Source organism: Myotis davidii, unplaced genomic scaffold (assembly GCF_000327345.1).
Source record: "Myotis davidii unplaced genomic scaffold, ASM32734v1 scaffold323, whole genome shotgun sequence".
NCBI classification, from domain to species: domain Eukaryota; kingdom Metazoa; phylum Chordata; class Mammalia; order Chiroptera; family Vespertilionidae; genus Myotis; species Myotis davidii.
Genome location: NW_006295491.1, coordinates 970489 through 984514, shown reverse-complemented (window position 1 = coordinate 984514; position 14026 = coordinate 970489). Strand labels below are relative to the sequence as shown.

At 39.8% G+C, this 14026-nt stretch overlaps 1 protein-coding gene across 1 annotated transcript in view; it reads left to right on the top strand.

Annotated features, from left to right (window-relative positions):
• KIAA0922 (KIAA0922 ortholog) overlaps positions 1-14026 on the top strand; it is a gene marked incomplete at its 5' end in the record, with an annotated part of 146494 nt that overhangs the window by 98341 nt on the left and 34127 nt on the right. The window contains 10 exons of the mRNA XM_015568041.1: positions 452-510; positions 832-940; positions 3631-3724; positions 4181-4334; positions 4901-5071; positions 6370-6439; positions 7508-7625; positions 9479-9620; positions 10880-10989; positions 11954-12026. Coding sequence (XP_015423527.1) covers positions 452-510; positions 832-940; positions 3631-3724; positions 4181-4334; positions 4901-5071; positions 6370-6439; positions 7508-7625; positions 9479-9620; positions 10880-10989; positions 11954-12026 — 1100 coding nt within the window. The remainder of the gene's footprint in view (positions 1-451; positions 511-831; positions 941-3630; positions 3725-4180; positions 4335-4900; positions 5072-6369; positions 6440-7507; positions 7626-9478; positions 9621-10879; positions 10990-11953; positions 12027-14026) is intronic.

Here is a 14026-nt window from a genome sequence, read left to right as displayed (position 1 = left end):
AGAGCTTTCCTGTCTCCATGTTGCAAGCTTTTGGTGATTCTCAGAACGGCCAGGTAGACATCAAAGTAGAAAAGACGCCTGCCCCATAGGGAGCACATCTGTTGGTGAGGCTTGAAAGGAAGCCTCTGGTTTGAGATCCCAGGGTTTTATTTCCCCCCAAGTATGGTTGTCTAAATAAGGAAATGAGGGGCTGACTAATCACCAGGAGAGCAAAGCCATATTTGCAGCTGTCCAGGCAGTTGGTTGCGGCCAGAGGAGCAGTGTCCCGACCCTACACTCAGCATTTATTTATCATTTGCAGAGGCTGTGTTGGTAGGTTAATATTTTGTAAGGATCCTTTTTCTTGTGACTTAAAAGAAGACCCTGCAGAAATAGCTCCAAGTTTCAATTGTAGTGTTGCAAAATGAGGTACTTTTTGTTTTAACCTCCTCACTCTGATTCTTTTGGACAGATGATTCAGCCGTAAATATGTATATATTACATTCAGGAAACAGCCTTATATGGATACAGGTAATTGTAAATGCTTTATATCTAGTAAATATTAAACTCACAAGTGTATTTCATTGTAGAACATGAGGAATTTTTAGGAACAGATACAGAAACACTTATCTCTATTCTCTGTTGCTTTCATTGCAACCCCTTTCTGTTGCTTGAACCCCTAGTCGGATGAAGGTTGTCAGCACCTGCTTCGTACTGTTGTAGACACATGTGCTGCGCAGTTGCTATATGAATGCCAGTCTGAGCTCCTTAGTTATTTCACAGAGTTGATTCACATTAGATGCACAGTGGCCTGGCCGAGAGTGCTAACTGGATTTTTTGCTCTTGTTGCAGGATGTCCATCATTTCTCACAGAGAGACGCTCTGTCTCTGCAATTTGAACCGGTGCTCCTACCTTCCTCTACAACGAACTTTACAAAAATTGCCTCTTTTACTTGCAAAGGTACAGATTTTAAAAATAGTGGAGATTGCCTTCTTATGTTTGTTATCGATGGCAGTTCTTTCTGTGGGAGCACTTAGCACTGCAGAGAAGGCAGTGTTCTAAGGGAGTGGGCTTGCTCTCCATATCGCAGCCTTCATCGTGCTGAGAGCAGGATGGAGAAGATGCTTGTCTCTGCCACTTCTATTCTGCCACACGCAGAGGATTTTGAGTTTAAAGAGTAACTCAGTGGGGGATTTGAAAGACCAGAATGTAAATGTGTTTGGAGATACTCCCTTCACCGATAGAGAGATTGTGCTGCCTTAGTTTGATGCTTTGTGTAGACTGCGATGCAGAAGGTCTGGTGAGCATGAACCCAATCCTACCTTTTGGTTCGTACTCATAGTTAAGAAGATTTCTGTAAAGAAATGCAAACAGCACAGCCAGTGTGGCTCAGTGGTTGAGTGTCACCCATGCACCAAGAGGTTGCTGGTTTGATTTCCGATCAGGGTACATGCCATGTTGTGGGCTCGATCCTCAGTGGGGGCCATTCAGGAGGCAGCCAATCAATGTTTATCTCTCAAATATGTTTCTCCTTCTCCCTTCCTTTCTCTCTCTAAAAAATATAATGAAATAAAATAAATGAAAATATATTTTTTAAAAAGAAATGCAAATGAATTTTTAAACATGAAAACATGTCACTTATATGGAAAGGAAAGTGAATTTAAAGGGACAAGTGAAATATAATTTATTACTTGGATTGATAAAAATAAAAAAATTGTTAACATCCTGTGTTGATAATGATTAGGGGAAAAAACACCATTCATGTTTTTGATAAGAGTATATTGGCACAGGTTTTTTTGTGTGTGTGTGTGTGTGTGTTTTGGAGGGAAAATTGGCAATCTATGAACATTTAAAATGCCCGTATGTATTCTTCAGTCCTTAATTCTACTTCTAGGAACTTACCTACAGGTAGGTTATATTCAAAGCTCTGCCTACAGAATGTGCATTGTTTGTGACAACAGAGCTAACATAGACATCATGATAGGAGCCTGGTTAAACTGTAGTTCATCCACGGGGTATACTCTGCGGCTATTGAAAAGCATACATGGACATGCAATGAAGGCGGCGTGTGTACATTTGGGTCTTTAAGGGTACCCATGCGCTTGTATACGAAATAGAAAAACTGGAAGGATGCTCATGAATCTGTTAGCAGCTGTTCCTCTGAGATAATTGGGAAGTCAGGAGGGAAAAGTAGATTTAATTTTCACATCTTTATTCATGTTGTAATTTTTCTTATCATTCATATAGCTTAAAAAGAACCAGTTGAGTATTTAAAAAGGGTGTCCCAAAATTCACGCAAGAAGTAATTTTGATAGAAAACACAGGTTTATAATTAAAAATTGTAAATTTTTTATTGATTCATAATGTATACAGTATAGGGTTATGTATGGAGTAGGATATCGGGTAAATGGCCTCCACGGCTTTGCCAGCACATACGCACTCTTTTGTTGAAATTTTCCATGACCATTTTGCATAAATGTGGCTGAATTTTGATGAGGCTCATTTTTATTTTGATGGCTTGGTTAATCGACGAAATTGTCACATTTGGGGTTCAGAAAATCCACGCGTGATTATTGAGAAACAAATGCATCCACAACATGTCACTGTTTGGTGTGGATTTTGGGCTGGAGGCATCATCGGACCATTCTTCTTCGAAAATGCGGCTGCTCGGGCAATAACAGTTAATGGTGCTCGCTATCGCCACATGATAATCCAGTTTACCCAATATGCTATTCATACATAACCCTATACTGTTTACTTTATGAATCAATAAAGAATGTACAAGTTGCCGAAACCGGTTTGGCTCAGTGGATAGAGCGTCGGCCTGCGGACTGAAGGGTCCCAGGTTCGATTCCGGTCAAGGGCATGTACCTGGGTTGTGGGTACATCCCCAGTAGGAGATGTGCAGGAGGCGGCTGATCAATGTTTCCCTCTCATCGATGTTTCTGGCTCTCTATCTCTCTCCCTTCCTCTCTGTAAAAAATCAATAAAATATATTTTTTTAAAAAAAGAATGTACAAGTTTTAATTATAAACCTGTGTTTTCTATCAAAATTACTTCTTGCGTGAATTTTGGGACACCCTTTATTAGAGTTAAGATTTCAATCCCAGTGATTTAATGAATAGTATGGCCCCGCTCAAGGGCGGCTTGTTGCTTGGATAAAGCCGCAGTGTCTGAAACGCATCCCCCTGCCTCCGAGAGGCTCCGCCTTATCGCTGAGGCCGTATTTCTGTCCTGCTCTTGCCTCCGCACGTTCCTCTCGCTCCGCCCAGCTGGGCTTCAGCCATCACCTCTCATCTCTGGCAGGCCTGCGGGCTTCCCTCTTACTTCTGGTGAAGGCAGATCTTTATTAAAAGAAAGCCTCAGCGCATTGACTATTTCCCCCCCAGAGAAGTGAGAGGTTGGTTTATAAAAGGAGGGGTACGTTGGGGTGGCAGATACCCTGTTTGAGATCATTGCCAGCAAGCCAGGAAAGAAGATAAGGTTTGAGAAAGGATTTTCCCATTTATGTCTCGTGTATGATTTTTAATGGAGACAAAAACAGTGGAATAATTAGAAGGTTATAAATAACACACAATCTTGTTTTTGTTTAGGCATAGTGAAATAAAAGATATTATACTTGACACTTATTTCTTTATACCCCCAAACAGCTCCATCATGTGATAGTGGCACGAAAGAAGTGACGAAGAAAACAAACAACACTCCGACACTAACAGCATGCCTCTCCTCTCCGGTGGTCCCAGGGTAGGTCAACCCCACGTTCCCTGAAGTCGTATAGGTTATGTGTGTGTTTGTTCAGAAATGATTAAAAAATACAACTAGGGCTAGTATGGTTCCCTGGGCTGCGTTCCTTGCCTTCACACCGCTGACAGCCAGAGACAGGGGTTGTTTGCAGAATGGGAAAGAGGAAGGTGAATGCTTCAGTTCACGAAATCAGCCCTGGGCCAGACAGCCAGGTGTGGGAGGAGAAACCCTCTCGCCATGTTTCTCGCCTGCACCTGGTCCTGGTTTTGCCTGGCGGCCTCTGTCCTTCAGATGCTCTACTGGTGGGAATGGAGGCTGAGGTGACCTGTGCGGTCGCTCCCAGTGCTAACATCCATTCTCTGACGTTCTATGATGCTACTCTTTTTGTGATTGAGGCTCCTTCGAATGCCAGCAGTTGTCTTACTCTCGGGGCTGATGCACGTGCTGTGTTCACAGGTACTTTAGAATGGACTCTTCTGCGGCCCAGTTCCACCTGGAGACCCATGAGAACACTTCGGGAGTTTGGACAATGTGGTACCTCAACCATTTTGACCGCAGTGTCGTATTAAACGATGTGTTTGTCTCCAAGGAGGCCAAGCACTTTTTGAAGGTACACATGGTATTTTCATCCAGGTTTTAGCCCATTTTATTTCAAGCTTTGTTTACGGTCAGATACTATGAAATGAATATTTACAAAAGTTAATACTTACCAATTTTAAAGCAAGTATTTTTCTTTTGAAGTTTTCAGAATTACTTTTAGGATTGATCTCTCTCTTTTCTAAACTATTGTTCAAGGACCTCAGAGGGACCCGGGTATATCCTTAGAGATATTTGCTCTTACCATTATTAAAACATTTTATTATATATAATTTATACTAAAAAGATTGTATTTAGTAAAAATAAGCCCAGTTCACAATAAAAGAGTAGGTTTTTGCAAAATACCACCTATGAAAATTATACACCTACTTTTGTGAAATTTACAAACAGTTGCATTTTAAACATTATTTGAAGCCTATCATTTATATACAAATAGTTCAATTTTTGACCTGGAAATAATTGAGTAAAATTATATTTCTCAAAGTATAAAATTTTAGTATTATACTTTATAATGATTTTAATCATCATTAGTGTTAGGAAAGTAATTTCTCTTGCTTCTTTTTTTTTTTTTGTCTTTAGATTCTGAATTTCACTGGCCCTTTATTTCTACCTCCAGGCTGTTGGAATATATTTTCTTTGAAAGTTGCTGTTAAAAACATTGCCATAAATCTATTCACCAATGTATTTTTGACTACAAACATAGGTGCTATGTTTGCTATACCTCTACAGATTTACTCTGCACCGACCAAGGTATCGTTCATGAAACTATATATGTATTATAATTTTTGTCATAATTATTATTTCTATTAAGTTGTAGTGCTTGGTTTTATTGACTAACTTAAGCTCATGTTCTTTAAGACTCTTGAAGGATATATATTACCAGGCCAATCATAGATGGTGAATTTTTTAGATGTAGAAATCTTTATTTGGAGTTACAGTTTTTCATAAAGAAATTTGAGGTTCTTGAGTGAAATAAAACATCACAAGTAGGTTGATTTCAGTTTTCATTTATTTCCACAATTTGTAGAGCAAGGAATGTGTGCTTGCTATAGAAAACACAATTGAGCTCTGAGCACATACTTGCAATTGAGATAAATAAGATGGTTAAATGCTTTATTTGGACCTCTGGTAAGTGACTCTTAGCTGCTCGTGATCCTTGAATGTCTTCAGTGGACAAATCCAAAGCCTGAAGGGGCTGGCAAGGAAGAAAATGCTTTATAAAATCTGAGGAAATGGTATTTAATTTAGATCTTATCTTAAACATGTCTCATTTTTTTCCCTTAATATTTCTTTCCTTTCATTTAGTTACTGTTATTGCTTCTTTTTGATCCAAGCTATTCTTACAACTCTGGATTCTAATTTTTATGAGACATTCATGCAACCATCTTTATGATTTTTCTCACTTATTAGCATTGGTGTTTTATAGATAGAAATGCCTCATGTTCAGCTATGAGCCTAACAGTAGGACTTCTGAAAACTAAACAAAATATAAAGTTAATTCCATTTGTCCATATTTTGAGTAGGGAAGATTTCTTAGAAATTTTATTTTTTTTAATCAAGAGATGTTTATAAGGAGAGGACTGTGGGAGGGAGCAGGCAGGTGTCAGGTATGGGTGGGAGTATCAAGTGTATGCTTTCCTTACCTCTAGGAAATGGGACACTGATTTGAATGTCCTGAGTAGCTTAGGAGTTACCTATTTTATTTTATTTTTTTACTGTTTCTCAGAGGATTCCAGTACAGTTTTCAAAAAACCTACTAAGAATGTCCTGACACTAATTTCATCTTCAATTCTGAAGGCAGCTTGGTGTCTTTTGGGCCCAGTGGTTGTCACTATGATTACTGAACAGAATCCTCCCTGTGAGAGGCAGTGCAGACCTCTCATTTGAGGGTTACAGGGAACCAAGAAATCACTTTCTGGTGGTTTAGCTTCTGGTTAAACGGAAGTTCACTTAGGTGGAGGCCAATGTCTGCTTTGCATTTGAGTGCATTAGGATTTTTATGTGTAGTGCTGTGTTTTAAGTTATTCATATATTACTTTTCAATCTAGGAAGGGAGTCTGGGTTTTGAAGTGATAGCACATTGTGGCATGCATTATTTCATGGGAAAATCAAAAGCAGGTAAGTATTTTGCCCTGAGCTTTCTGTAGAACTCTAGTTGGGGGTTGGGTGGGAAGTAGGGAGGAGAATTAGCATTGGTAGATGGGGTAATAATCAGCCCTGTGAACGGAATTGCATCATATTCTATTCTTAAAGAGCATGATCCCTAACAGAATGGCATGACATTGTTAGGAATCCTCCAGAAACATCCTGAGGTCCTTGTGGATTTTTTCCAACACATTATTTGATCATCCTAGCAACCTTACTATCAGGAAAAATGGGAAGATTCCGAATTCTGGTCCTTTTAAACAAAGAGTTGACTAGAAGTTATTAAAAGTAATTTGGACTTGCCTTTGAAGACTTTAGCTACAGGAGCATAAACATCTTATGGGAGTGCTAGTCGTTGTGTGAGACTGAAGGCCATAGGGTTGATGTGGAAGCTGTTCCTAGTTTTGTTCCTGCCTTTTGATTTATTGAAATGTCCAATCTAAGGAGAGGATTGCAGTCCAGAGGGTTCTTTGGGGAAATTCTCACTTGTTCACTCTGATACGCTCTTTAGCACAGACAAGACAGAATAAATAGAGAGGGCAAGCTGAATAAGTGGCCAGTTTATAAATATGAATATAAATAAATATAAATATACATATAAATATACACCTTTCTCTAGACTGAGCCCTTGGTCTCTGCCCTCTTTTGAGGATTTGTTCATCAGCATTCTACATGGTAACCCGAAAGACTTCAGTGATCACTGGCATTTACAAGGATACATTTAGCGTTTTAGATTTAAAGCTATTAAAAATGTTCCGTGTGTAATTTCAACTTGTTTCAGGCTGTATTCATGAGCCATGTGTCTTTTCTGTTACTACCTTTACATAATTCAATTTAGTTTTGTTTTATACATGTTTGTTTGATTTGATATATTATCATTTGCCATTGAATCAGAGGGACTTTCAATAAAGCAGTCAGAGGACAGAGCATACATCGACTCGACACTCCTGTCAGTTTGAGTTTAACAGTAGCCTTGGCAGTATTTGCTAGTTGCATTGTGTTTTCTGTAAATGTAAACATTACATCTGATTTCACTTTTAGAAAATCCTCATTGGGAAGGGAGCCTTTCTCTGGATCAGTCTACCTGGGATGTGGATTTTGAACTTGCAAATAAATTGTATGAAAGATGGAAGAAATTTAAAAACAGTGACGTCTGCAAGTAGGTCTTCCCCTTTCTTCATTTCTTTTAGTCAGCATAAAGGAGACACAATTACATGCTACTTTGTTGAGCTTGCAGCACTGAATTTTTAGTAATTGATATTTCTCTCTAGCTTTTTATTTTGACAAATTTCAAACCTCAGGAAAATTGAAAGAATAGTACAGTGACTACTCAAATACAGTATTGCATTTAGAGTCAACTGTGGTTCACATGTTACAGTTGCTTTATTTCCCTCCCTACATCTGTAACTGTGTTCATGTGCACACAAACATGCACACCTTTTTAAGCTGTAGATATCATGATACTTCAACCCTCAATACTTTATTAGGAAATACTTTCTTTCCTAAGGTGAATATTCTGGTACATATTACTACACTGCCATTACATACCCAACAAACTTAACATTGACCCAATTATACCATCTTATACTCAGCCTCTATTCAGATTTCCCTAGTTCACCCACAAATACCTGTTATAGCTGTCTTTTTCTTTTTCCTTTTTTTAAAGCCCAGGATCTATTCAAGGATCATGCATTGCATTGGGTTGTCTGTTTCCTTAATTTTCTTTGGAACAGCGTCTCCACCTTTCTTCAACTTTCATAATGTTCACATTTTAAGAGTCCCCACAAGTTATCTTATAGAATGTTCAACACTTTGGATTTTTTTAATTACTTTGTCAAGTTTACATTCATGTTAGGCATTTTTGGGAAGAGTGCAAAGTACTTGGTTGGTCTTGTGTCCTTATCATTTCGTCACCTCAGGAAGGACACCGATTTGTCCATTACTGACATTGCTAGTTGAGTCATTTGACACTCTCCTTTGTAGATGTGACAGATCTTTCTCCATTGTTGTTATGTATTTCCTTTTGCAGTTAATAAATACATGTATGGTAATTTGAGATCATATAAATTTACTGTTCCCTAAGAATGTTTCACCCATGCTTTTAGCATTCATTGATAATCCTTATCCTGATCAGTTATTAGTTGATGGCCACAAAATGGTGATGTTTGTAAATATCTTCTTCATTTTTATATTCTTATTGAGCATCTCTATGGTTTCTTTGATCATTATTATCATTATTATTATTTTAATATGTATAATATATTTTATTGATTTCGGAGAGGAAGGGAGAGGGAGAGAGAGAGAGAAACATCAATGATGAGAGAGAATCATCAATTGGTTGCCTCCTGCATGCCCCCCTAATGGGGATCAAGACGCAACCCAGGCATGTGCCCTGACCTGGAATTGAACTGTGACCTTCTGGTTCATAGGTCCACACTCAACCACTGAGCCACACTGGCTAGGCACCATTATTATTTTTTATGCTAATTTGTCCCAGATTTGGCTGATGGGACCCCCTTCAGGCTAGTTTGTGGGTTTCTTTGACATATCCTTTTCATTTTTTAAAAAAAATCCTCACCTGAGGATATACTTACAGATTTTAGAGAGAGGAGAAGGGGGGTTGGGGGAAGTAGAAAGAGAGTGAAAGAGAAACATTGATGTGAAGGAGAACATCGATTGGTTACCTTCTGTGAATGTCCCCACTGGGGATTGAACCTGGTATGTGCCCTGACCCAGAATTGAACCTGCAACCGTTCAGTGTACAGGATGATGCTCCAACCAACTACCCACACTGGCCAGGGCTCCCGTTATTTTTTAACCTTCCTTGCTTTCTAGTAACACAGGCTGTTCCAGTATCATCTTGTGCTTACTCTTCCCCAGACCCAGAATAAGCTGTTTTTTCCCAAGACCCCTTGCTTGTTCCTTCAAGGAGGAATGATATATCTAATGATTTCCTCTTTTTTGTGTCAAAATTGTTTCTTATAATATTGCCTTTCTTTATGAATTACACAGGAGGACTGTTTTAGGAATGACGCGGTTTGCCCCCTTGAAGAAATCCAAGGAGTCGGAATCCTTTGCTTTCTTTCTGCCTCGTTTGGTCACAGAGCCGGGCCTCACGTTGAACTTCAGCGCAACTGCCCTTCGGAACAGCGTGGTGAGGAGCCTGTGTCTTCTAACCCCTTTGTCAGTGACACCCCATCTCGGGTTTTTAAGTTACACGAGTCTTTCCACCTTGAGAACATTGTTTCAGGAACAAAATTAACTTAAATTCACTTTAAATGACACACATATGCCACTTGATGCTTAGTAGGGAGGTATCAGAAGAACAAAAGAAGGAATAAGACTCTAAACAGGCTGAAGTGCATAGAACAAATACATTTTATGAAGTTTGTGTCCAACTCAAAAATCTTTTCAGTTGAGAAAGTCTTCAACTGCAAAACAGAAAATTCAGACTAACATTCACTTAAATAAGCGTTAGTTTGTTTCATAGCGAGGAGCTCCTGGGGAAGAAGTCCAGAGCTGCTGAAGCGGCCCTGTGATGCCATCAGCAGCCCGGGCTCATTCTGCCTGTCCGTCCTTCATCCTGGGTGTGGACTTCCTTCCTGGGTGTGTGTCCCATTGACAAGGGTGACACGTGCAAAGCGAGAGAAGTGACACCAGCAGGCTTGCACTCCACCTCACAAGCCTCATTGCCAAAGACACATCTCATATATGATCTGAGTGATAATTTAGACTTCACCAGGCACTCACTGGGTTCCTTGGGGATGACATTCTAAGTCTACTTTTAAAATTTTTAAGTTTGAAATAATTTTAACATAGACAACAATTTTAAGAGTAAATCCAAGAACGTCCAATTGCCCTTCACAAAGACTCAATCCATATTTAATGTTTGCCACGCCTACTTTGTTATCGCCCTTCTCTGTCCACCCACACATATATTTTTATGAGCCATTTGAGTGTCACACATTATACCCCTTCCCTCTGACTGTGTCAGTGTAAAGTTCCTAAGAGCAGGTGCATCTTAAATACCAGAGTATACTTATCAGAATTAGAAAGTGTAACATTAATCCTAATAATGTTATCTAATGTTTGGTCTATATTCAAAAATGTCTAGTCATCCCAACGACATACTTTATAGCCATTTTTCCTCCTTGGTTCAGGATCCGATTCAGGATCTTGCATTGCATGGTCAAGTCTTTCTCCTCTCCTGTAACCTTCCTCAGCCTTTCTTTGTCTTTCATGGCATAGGCATTTTTGAAGTGTGGGGGCCATTTATTTCCTAGAGTGTCCCTCAATTTGATCTGTGTGGTGGCTCCTTGTGACTACATTCAGGTCATGCAGCTCTTCGCAGGAATATTGCAGGGGTGGTGCTGGGTCCTGCCCCGGGGGCTCATTTTCCTCTCCCGTGTCCAGGTGAAGTACTTCGTGGTGCAGAACCCTTCCTCTCTGCCGGTGTCCTTGCAGCTGCTGCCTCTCTCCTTGTATCCTAAGCCCGCGGCTGCCGTGCGTCTGCTCCACAAATGGTAAGACTTTCTGATGGGTGGTTTGGGAAACACCATTCAGACTCGGAATTATTTCACATCCTTTCTGCTTTCCACCTGGACTCTACATGTGGGTGCATGCAGTATTAACCGTGCACCTTGGGCACCCAGCCCCTTGGTTCATATAACCTGTTGGCAATTACCAATTCTGTCTGTTACGTGGCATTTTCAGGGTTAATACGTCAAGTCCATTTCCCTGCAGACTATACTTTTCCTGGTTAGGGAACCTTGGCAATCATGAATTTTTCACAAATACTCCTAGAATCTGGCTCACATAAGACATGAGTTTAGTGTTTTGATATATTTTAATCTAGTGCAGTTAAATAGGGCACGATGAGGATACTGTTAGTTCGTGTCTGTTATATCTTATTTTCGCACAATCACAGTTTTGCTTAGAGTGTTTCTTCCTTTGGGTTCAGTAGGACCTACCCTCATCCTAAGGTTTTCAACTTCGGCACTATTGACATTTTGGACCCGATGATTCTCTGTCGGGGGCAGGGGGAGGGCTGGCCTGTGCTTCGAACGCTGTTTAGCAGCATCTCTGACTTCTACCCAATAGATGCCACTTGGACCTCCCCAGCTGTGACACCAAAAATATTTCTAGACATTGCCAAATGTCCACTGGACATTAAACCAGGAGACGAAATGACCCTTGGTTCAGAGTCCCTTCCTGTCAGGTTCCATAGTTAGGAACCATTCAGAGAAAAAAAAATTGTTTCGCAGGTTGAGCTTTTGTCATTGTCACCATATTCTTCTTTACATTCCCATCCGTGCTGCCCACATCATTGAGCACTTACCGTATGCCAGGCACGGTGCGGGGGCTGGGACAGAGTAGTTTATGTGCAAGTACATGTGCTCACAAATATAAAATATATATATATGTGCACACACGTTTTATTCTTTATTGGCAACTTAAATGCTATTTTAAACATTTTTTTCTTTATAGGTTTGGCGCCGACATGCAGACGATTAATTTCACAACTGGCGAATTCCAGCTCACCAAAGCTTGCCCTTCCCGGGTAGGGTGTCGTCTTTAAACAGAAAAAAAGAATGCTTACACACTAGACATATGGCATATGGGCCTCGCTGATTCATATTTCAAGTGTCTTTCTGTAATATATGTGGCGCTCTCATTTTTATATTCCAGGCATTTGGTATATAGAGCAGATTTTCCCAATTAATGAATGCAACAGGAGCCCGTGGTTCCTGTTAGCCCATAGATCATTTTAATTTGATGATTTGGATACACGTGAGTGAAGAAATAGCGATTGAAATCAGGCCTATGTAGAAGACCATAAAATTTGAGGCCCCAGAATTATTCTCTTAAGATTCCTTGGCGCCATCAAATTCTTTTTAGGGCAAGAGGAGATAAAAACAAATACATCAAAAAAGGATCTTCTCTTGCTGAACTGGCTTCATGTGTTTCGCAAGCCACTCAGTTCCTGTGACAGTCACCGCATCTGTGAGTTAGGGTGACTCTGGAATTCCCAAGCCTGGAGGCTCAGGAGGTCTCGCGTCAACACTTCGGAGCAGGAAGAAACATGTCATGGGGCGAGGATGTTGTTTGACGGGGTTCTTGGCCGCCGTGCCTTAGTGTTCACTCCGTGGCTCTTTGTATATCGCTGTTTTCCTTACAGGCATTCTGTGTGTGTGGATCCACTCAAAAGTGGAGCCCCTGTTAAAAACACACACGCATATACATGTAAACACACGTAGGTATACAACTACATGTGTCCCCCAAAATGTATATACACACTTTGAATGATTACAAAGGCAGTGTTTATTAAAATACATTTCATTTTCAAAATTGAGCTATCAGCCATTAAAAGTGTGCATACATTTTTTGGGGGATACCCTGTGTGTTTCTAATACACATATTTAACTGCCTTGGGCATTTTCTTCTTTCTCCTCACTTAACTCTCCAAAGATACACTGTGAGCTCTAGAGCAGTGGTTCTGAACCTTCTGGCCCTTTAAATACAGTTCCTCATGTTGTGACCCAAACAAAATTGTTTTTGTTGCTACTTCATAACTGTGATGTTGCTACTGTTATGAATCGTAATGTAAATATCTGATATGCAGGATGGTCTTAGGTGACCCCTGTGAAAGGGTTGTTCGACTGCCAAAGGGGTGGCGACCCACAGGTTGAGAACTGCTGCTCTAGAATAACTTGAATAACAGGAAGAGGGAGACCACAGAGAACCTCCAACTAAGTTAAAATTAAACCAATCAGAGTGCATTTTTAAGTAGATTTTGAATGGAGACTTATTTGCTGTAGGAAGCAACCTAACAATAGATGCTCCTTCCTCTTTATCAGTGGTCTAGGCAGCGTGGTCTTGTTTTTTTAGTGAGTCTGTCCCGCTCTGTCCCAAGCAGTCTCCCTGGGCTGTTCGAGGTAAATTAGTCGAAATGCCAAGAGATAGTTTTCCCCACTGGAATTGAATAAAATGTAATTAGAAATTCCAGAAATAATGCCAATCCTTTTACGTAGAAGTATTCTATTCAGATTGGTATAACTCCTTGGAAAAAGTTTTTAATCTCATTAAAGATTCCTCCCCTAAAAATAGACACCTTTTGTGATAAAGGGAGTTATTACATTCACAAAAAGAATAGTCAGTGTCTATGCCTTTGAGACACTTAAAAATTTAACTTAAAATTTTTATTAGAACTCTTTGTGATGTAAAGAAAGTGGCCTGTATTTTAATTGTGTGGGCTTGCTTTTAGAGATGTAATTGCTTTGGTTAAGACCACGTGGAGTTGGACACGCAAGGTTCTGAATCCATATTCTTCCCTGTTCTTGCTGTGGGATCCTGGCAAATTATTTAACCTCTCTGAGCCTCATCTCTCTCCCTCATAGTATAAATGTTTGAAGAATCAGTAAGGTTTATGGAATGCTCAGCATTTTATAAAGCTTATTGCATTCCAGCATCTGGCATATAAGTAACATTTAATAAATGGTGCTGTTATTATTATACTTTAATACTACATCAGCAGCTTTTTAAAAAGAATCTTATTTTTAT